We start from the raw sequence: 8777 nt of genomic DNA, 5'->3' as shown, positions 1-8777 counted from the left end.
ATAGAACTTTCTGTCTGATAGTTGGCGCAAACACTCCTCCCTATATGTTGCAGTATCTTGAATCACCACTGCACTGCCTTTGTCTGCGGGCTTGATTGTTATTGTGCGGTCTTCTGTTAGGGTGTGTATTGCCAACTGTTCTTGTTTGGGTAGATTAAAAAAGGGTTTTTTCTTGTTTCTACACAGTCTCGTTATTTCTTCTTGGACAGCTTTTTCGAAAGTTAGGACCTTTGGAGGGACGTTCATAATAGGAGGATTGAAAGTTGAACGTTTCCTAAGCCCTGTGTTCTTATCATCAGTTTGACCTAATTGAGCTTGTTTGTCTCAAAAAAAGTAGTATAGGCAGATTTTTCGGAAAAACTGGGCCAGTTCACAATTCACTTGAAGGGCATCTCCGGGATTTGTTTCTACAAAGCCAAGGCCTCGATTGAGGACTAGGACCTCATTCTCTGTCCGTTGTTATTTACTCAGATTGACTATCAAGATTTCTCCACACTGGTGTCCGCTTGCCCGCTAAATCTTTGTTTTGCTCCTGGTTCCCATATACGAAATTACTGGCTGGTTCCAGTGTACTTGGATTGGGGCATTCCTTTGTTTGCCTCTTGGTCTTACTGGGCTGACCCCTAAAAAAGGCTGATCACCGAAGTGTTGTTGCTGCGGTTGATAATGGGGCATCGGTAGCTGAAACTGGGGGGAAGGGAAACCCCACGGTGTCGGTGGCCACCACTGTTGGAACTGTGATATTGGTGGTCCGCCTTGCCAATTTGCTCTGTGGTATCTTACTCGACCTATGCCTATATATTGTTTTTTGTAGTCGGAGGACACTTCTTCTTCATTCGAACTGTTTGATGAATTAGACCCTGAGTAAGAGGACCAATAACGTCTCCCTCTTGTATTAAATTCAGGACAAGAGTAGTTTTCACTGGTATAAGGATACACCACGTCATGTTTAAAGCGCTCCATTTTTTTTTACATTTCTCACTTTTCGTTGATAAAATGTTATATTTATACTCTTTGTTCATTTTGTTAGATTCGTCTTGATTTTTCTTAAATATGGTGCTACTGATCGTGGTTTTAATCTGTCCTTCTAGTACTTGGATTTCTATAAGCATTGCATCTGCTATACTTTTAGCTGTACTTATTATTAAAATAAGCCAATCGCGCATACAGCGCCATGCTATTAAGAACCAATCTTTTAAGAATATATATATATATATTTATTTTTTTTCATTGAAAAGTAACCGACATACTTTTAAGAATATTTTATCTTGTAAGAAAAGGCATTGGGGTGTTAGTCACAATTAGGCCTGAGGGGGCATAACCACCTCTCAAGTATTCTGCCATTATTGCCCTGTGAATTAGGGTACGTGAGTAGGACTTTTTTAGCAACAAGACTTTACTCCATTCGTCTTCAGTTGTTAACGTCGTGTTAGTCAGACTGTCAATGATGCTCGGTGTGTTATCTAAAATAGACTGATACACTGTATCGTCATATGCCAAACCGCTAAACTCTGCCATGTTGGATATGGGACAAGAAATATACACAAATGTGGCTACGGTATCGCCTGAAAAATTGCCCTCGGCGAGTGGTGCCAAAAACATCTTTGAAGATGTATATAAAAGACCCGCAGCCTAAAGGCCGTTCAAGAACAAATACACAGAAAGGAGGGTCTGAGGGACTATTTAACGACTCACATGGATTAAATCCCCCTAATTCTATTAGTCTATAACAGAGTAATCCATGGTCTATAAAGAAAAAGTGTCTTTAGATACAAAAAGAAAAATACACTACAAGCCTTGAGTGTTCAGAAACAGAAATACAAAAAAACAAGAAGAGGGGGTTTGTATAGAAGACAGAGTCAAGATGTAGGATAGAAGGCCATCACTAGGGTGACCTGAAAAGGAACCAAAATAATCCCTCAAGGATCATTGGTGTCCCATTATTACACATTACGTGCCCAGTGTCATCATCTGGGATGCCAAACAACTTTTCTTCGTCCTTCCTCCATCCAGGATTTGCTGCGCTTGCCGTGAGATAAGTTTCTGCCCAGCTCTACATGCAGTGAAGTTTAACTGTTATTCAGGGCATGATCTACAGATTAGTCGAGACGCCCCTGCAGAAGGCACAGGACAACAGGAGATTCAACAGCACGCAATACTGTTATAAAAAGACACATAATTATGAAAGCGTTGCATAATCGGTGGAATGATTTATGTCAAAGTCCTCTTTGTTTCAAACGCTGAAAACATCTTTTTTCATACGATTTGCGATAGACACAAAACCTTTTTTCAGGATTGATAGAGGGATCACAACGAAACCAAAATTCATCTGTCGCCTCAATATCAATATGAATGTTGCCAAATAAGAATTATAGTTTAGAACTTGGTTCATATGCCACACCGTGAGCTAGCCGAGATATGGGTCAAGAATATTACTGACTACAGAGACACTGTAGTGGAATCCTTGTTAGTAAACATACACAGATTCTGATCATAGCTAATAATATTGATAGAAACAATGTTTTCTCCAAATAACTATTTTTTCCCTGCATATTTGGGTCACGATTTTTTCCACAGAGCTGGGCCTCTTTGACAAACGCTGGCGCCCAGAGAGGTGAGGTCTAGTCCTCGTGGTGCACTGGTAAGCATTCTTTCACTTTTACCATTGCAATCTTACTAACTAAATGTGGGTTTTAAGTTGAAAGTCAAGAGATGTAGTTTTTTCGTCACTTATTTTTCAGATGTCGGATACATCATGGCCACATGGAGGATTTGAGATTGGATCACATATGGTAAAACATTGACAAAAAGTATGTATAAGAATTGATATATTGCAGTGACAAAGCTTTTGAGCACTAAGGTCCTGAAGAAAGCTAGGGAGATTTGCCCCAGAATCTGAAACATGTCGACCAGATGAGCAGTGACGAATTCTAACTGCTCATGAATCTTTTTCACTGTTTTTAGACAGGAATACAACTGTGAGATTGCAGTCAAGAGAAACACTGTTACTCTAAGTCTCCATTGTGCATCCTATTTTAAACACACTCTTTTTCTGCTAATTTGCACTGCACCGTTTAGAAAAGAGTTTTTCCCTCTTACACTATTCTCCTGTAAGAACCCTACAAGAGGATACAACTTATTCATTTTGTACCCCTCCTGGATGGAGGAAGGACGAAGACAAGTTGTTTGGCATCCCAGATGATGACCCTAGGCACGTAATGTGTAATGATGGGTTATCAATGATCATAGAGGGATTCTTTTTGTTCCTTTTCAGGTCACCCTAGTGATGGCCTTCTATCCTACATCTTGACTCTGTCTTCTATACAAAACCCCTCTTTTTGTTTTTTTGTATTTCTGTTTCTAAGCACTCAAGGCTTGTAGTGTCTTTTTCTTTTTTTATCTAAAGACACTTTTTCTTTATAGACCATGGATTACTCTGTTATTGACAGATAGAATTAGGGGGATTTAATCCATGTGAGTTTTTAAATAGTCCCTCAGACCCTCCTTTCTGTGTATTTGACATTAGACAAGATGACAGCATCCGAGGGGAGGTTCAAAGAATGTGAGGCACACCCCTGCACTGGCACCCTGGCTGAGCATGCTGCTTCTCCCCCGCCCCCTTCCCTCTGCAGCACCCTTGCCTTCCCCCACTCGATACTGGCCTCTTCTTGCTCAGTGGACATGTGGCCTCTTCTTGCTCAGTGGACATGTGGTTGGTGTGCACAGAAGAAGGTCACTAAGTGACTGGGGAGGGTCGATCTTCTTAGTGGGTGAACATTTGGATAAGTCAGATGTGGCCTGGGTAGTACACATTGCATCCCTCATGCTCTTTATTGCAGTCTCAATCATCCCCAGGTGATGAAAAACTCAAACGTGGCTTTTTCCATCTGATATCTCCATTGTCTGACTTTTTTCACTGTTACGTTTGCCTGGCACGGGATCTTGTCACAGAGCGGGGACGCACTAGCTAGTGCAACCAGGCGCTTTATAAACTTAATTTATATATATTATTTATAAATGGGCTCAAAGCTTTCCTTTATTAATGCAGACAGTTTATCGCACCAGTCTTGGGATCCGTCTGACATCTTGAGCGAGGGTTCACCCTCCCAGAGCCCCCGTCTTCCTTGTTGTCGCAGGACATCGTTTTTAGGTTGAGCCTGAGCAGCACATGCTCTGTGAGGCATGCTGTATTCAAGTATAGACTTGAGGCTCCACCCACTCTCCGCCCATATTTTTCATTGGCTTGTGTCACTGTCCACTGTAAACTGTTGCTCTTCATTGGTCAATAGGCTTAGTAGTCCCTCCTTAGTACCGCCTTGTCTCATTTTGTAACCTCACAAGGGGACTTCACATGTTATGTGTGTCGTTACTCGGTAGGCTTTAATTACAGTCTCCGAGCACTATTTTCTCAAATAGCTATGTCCATATGCTTTCTCCTAATGCTTTTAAAAAAAATGTATAGCAAGGGCACCAAACGCATTTGCAATGCAATATGTCTCGCATTTGCGAGAGTTTAAGCTATTGGCATTGTAAATTACAATGCCTTTTATTTAACTGTTTAAAAAACAACACATAAATAAAAAGGTATTGTCATTTACAATGCCAATTGCTCAAACTCTCGTAAATGCTTGATTAGATTTGAGGGTTGGAGCCGCTCATTTCCTCTTGTTCCCTGTGCCTTTAAGTGTTGCAGGGTCTCCCTGACCCAATGGGAGGCTCGGTGTGTTCACTGTGTTCGCTAACCCTTCTTTGGTCGGAATCAGTGGCCACCCACACCGTAAGGGTGGCTCGACTCAACTTTCGAAGGGGAGCTAGATTGATCGTCTCTGATAGAGTACCCTAGCTTTGGACTGTTTAGGGTCCTGGTCTCGCAAAGTACAGACCCTGTGTAGGAAGGAGTTAGTGAAGCCGCCGTTCTTTATTAACTAGGCCAGTGGCTCTCTTAATGAACCCATCTAAGACGCAGCCCGACAACATTTTGGGCCCGACTCTGCTACGTTCCGCTTCCCAGTGTTGGCCCCAGCAACGTAGAATGCCAAAAATAGAATGAAAACTCCAGAAACACCTTCATATGACAGTGCATTTATAATGAACTCTCCGGTAGACTACAAGCAGGGCTTCCAAGTGGTTAAAGAGCCATGGGAGATGTCCATGGGAGATGTACCCTCAACTGCCTCTTCCTGGCAATGACGGGCAGAGGACGGGCCCGCCCTTGGCCCAAGCGCATCCCGAACAGCGGGGAAGCCGGAAGTGCTTTAGGCGCTCGCTGGAGGGCAGCTCTGCCCCCTGCAGGCACTCGTAATTCGCGCCTCTGAGCATGTGGGGAGATGTTTCCTGGGGTCTCCCCCATCAGTAGCAAAGAGTGTGGGTCACAAGGGGGCTCTAGATCCCCACAAAGTCTTGGTGCATCATTTATCATTCATATTATATTCTATTTTAGGAACGCCTTGCCATCACCGCCCTGTCTTCTCCCACTCACCATTCTTTTTATAGACAAAACCTAAAACAGTATTTCATAGGTATCACAAGTTACATGTTCAATTGTGATATAAATATATTTTTGTTATAATTTTAGTGTAATTTTATACAGTCTATGCTCAGCTTATTAACTTATGCCTTTGCATTCTCACATGATTATTTAGAACAACATAACATTGCCCAATAATAAGTACTGAAACATATTTTTCTTCAACCTTTGTAAATGTTTTTGCCTTTCTATCACCCCCTCTGTTTATAATCCTTGTTTCTCAAGATTGACTGCACACCCTTGGGATGTGCACAGTTACCCAAACATCAATGAAATCACCACCAGCCACCTGACATTCATGCTGTTACCACTACTGTCGGGCTATGTCGCCGACATCCCTTATGGCACTAGGACGTTAGTTGTGCTACTGCTGGTGCTAGCCAGACGCAGGACAGCAAGTGCAAGGCGGAAGGCACCAGTCCTAAACTGCGACACTGGCATAAAGATGCTATATATTGCGACAATAAAGGGGAGGTGTGTATATCAATAAATCAATCAATCAATCAGGGGTTTATATAGCGCGCTACTCACCCGTGAGGGTCTCAAGTCGCTGGGGGACTGCTCCGGATCCGTTGAAGAGCCAGGTCTTGAGGTCCTTCCTGAACCCTGAAGCGCTATGCCCAGGGACATTTGGGGACCGTTCAGAGAATACATGGAACGAACATTGGCTGAGACTGAATATTCTTATGTTAGTTGATCTCGGCGGTGTGCTCCCTGAATATCGAAACCGCTGCGAGGCCTCCGGGTGGTTATGCGCTATATAAATGGAATTTTCAATTCAATTCAATTCAATATCGAGAGCTAAGCAAACCTGGACTTTCTATACCTAGCTCCCTATATATGCACCTTGGCAATATTTATATCTTCAAGGTATGTAGATGTGGAGTTAGGAATACTACATCTATATTTCTCTATGTCCACTAACCTGGCGATGATATATTGTCCCTGGATATGGAGGGAGGACGTGAGCACATTATGCCAATTATTAGTAAAAAAATACGTGCATACGATTTTTATATGTGTAAACTATGGAATAACAGCACAAAGTATGCCTGATTCTGTGCATTTAATACAGTTTGGTCGTGTCCATGAGCCATATGTTAACTTGTGCTTTATACTGCTGACCTAAAAAGAATAAAATGCATTTAAAATAAATAAGTCTTTTTACTCTTTCTCTGTTACAGACTCTGCAGGATGCGGTGGCGACTCGATGACATACTTAGTCTGTCATTGGCTGCAGTGTTTTGCCTGAAACTCCCAGAAGCTGGAGTCCATGGAGTGGACTATGACCATTTTTCCTCCTATTATGACGACCAGTGCCAGGACTGCGGCCAAGGAGCCTCATACTACTGGTGCCATACACGGGGTGGGTGGGACTACTGTTCACCCGCAGCCAACCGCGACTATTACGGCAGGCGGTGCAAAGCGGACCATCCCTGTGGGCACCATGGCTACTCCTACTCCTGGTGTTACACAGAAGATGGAAGCTGGGGCTACTGTGGGCGAGTGGAGAAGAAAGTTGTATCCCACGTGACTTCCTATTATCAGAGCGTCTGTCAGGATGAGTGTGGTAGAGAAGGGGACACAGATTATTTCTGGTGCCACACCTCCTCAGGGTGGGACTACTGCTCCCCACTCTCAGATGTCACATGTAGGAACACACAGTGTAATGCAGACCACCCCTGTGGCACGCATGGGTACAACTATTACTGGTGCTACAGTGGGGGTTCATGGGACTACTGCGGACCTCTAAGAGACAACGAATGCAGGTTGCAGCATGTGGGACGGCAATTAATGGTGAATCAGTTTGATGAGATTGTTTGTGAGAGAATTGATCAAGGCAACAGGGTTCGGACTCAGTTCCAAGCTGAACCCACCACAGATTTGGCTGATGGAGGGTATTTCTATGATGAGGCAGCTTTCCAGGTAATCGCTCGTTGGGACAATGGTTGCCTTCGACCCCAGTCAACATCCAATATCATACGGACGACTAACCTGCGCCTCGACCTACAGGGGTTTGTGAACTCTGGGGGAATCCGCTATTACAACTACCAGATTCAAATCAATGGGCGCCGGCCGCCAGGCCAGAGCTCGTCCATCACTCAGGTGCTGTTCCCTGTGGAGGAGTGTGTTCCAGAGAGATACATTCGCAGAGCATTCATGGAAAGCCTTGTGCGTAGAGCTAGGATCAGGGTGACAGTCACCAGATATTGTCAGGCCAAAAGGAACTATGGCTGGACTGTGGAATCTGAGAGAGAAGTGGACCTTAGCCTTTGCGTTGACATTCACTCTTTTGGTAGTGTCCAGAACCAAAGTGAGATGCACCCCCAGAGTATCTCGTCGTAGCACAGCGGCATGGGTTCATGGCTCTTCCATTAGTGGAATGTTCCAGCAAGAATGTATGTGTCATACCATGCAGCCACAAGTCAGCCACTACCTAACCAGAGAAAAATCAATAACTTCCAAAAATCCCACAGACAAACCACAACAAATTATGCAGCCAGCCATTCCATCCACTCCTCTGTGACTGTTTAGCCGCCCAGTTTATATCTTCGTCCATGACAAACGTCCCATCTCCACCATTGGATCCACCAACTCGCGGGGTTCGGTCCTCGAAGGGTGGTGATGGTTCATCCACCCGGTCTACAGTCACCGCCTCACCCCCATGATCTTTGGAGGAAGCAGTGTACACAACCATCATGGATGGGGGGCAGGAATGAGGGTTTTGTTAATCTAATATGTTAGGAAACTCTGCCTGAGCAGCAGAGATAAATCTACCCTCCAGAGTTCCGCCAGCAGGCACCGGGGCAGGTTCTTCAGAAAACAAAAGGAAAAGACCCTGGAATTAAGCCAATGCTGACAGTAGAACCAGCAGAGAGCTCACTCTATCAACTCCAACTGATTTGAGGCGTGAATACATTCAATGTAGGGTCCTCAAATGAACTGCAACCTGATCAAATTTCTCAACCTTCACGGCCAAGCTTTGAAAAACGAAATTCAATATGGGCACTAATAATATCATTTAAAATGAAGGTGTAACATTATGGTTTTAATGTTCCGGAAAAAAAAAAAAGAAAAAAATATTTACACTAGAGTGAATCTTGTTTCCAGAGGTCTTATGTTTACAGCGGAACAAATGATCAGTTAATTTATCCAATCATTATATTATCCTATTGCTATGAATTTTGGAATTATGGAAACCAAATTAATCGTGGATCAAGTTTTAGATCACTGCGAATCACGATTGAAG

The 8777-nt window shown here is 43.6% G+C and overlaps 1 protein-coding gene across 1 annotated transcript; it reads left to right on the top strand.

Annotated features, from left to right (window-relative positions):
- Positions 1-6721: 6721 nt before the first annotated feature.
- On the top strand, positions 6722-7873 carry LOC144826949 (uncharacterized). The gene has a single exon (XM_078685411.1). The coding sequence runs from the start codon at positions 6722-6724 to the stop codon at positions 7871-7873; it is 1152 nt and encodes a 383-aa protein (XP_078541537.1).
- The last annotated feature ends 904 nt before the right edge of the window (positions 7874-8777 follow it).

Source organism: Lissotriton helveticus, chromosome 4_1, assembly GCF_964261635.1.
Source record: "Lissotriton helveticus chromosome 4_1, aLisHel1.1, whole genome shotgun sequence".
NCBI classification, from domain to species: domain Eukaryota; kingdom Metazoa; phylum Chordata; class Amphibia; order Caudata; family Salamandridae; genus Lissotriton; species Lissotriton helveticus.
Note: the sequence above shows the minus strand (reverse complement) of the source record. Positions and strands in the feature narration are given on the sequence as shown.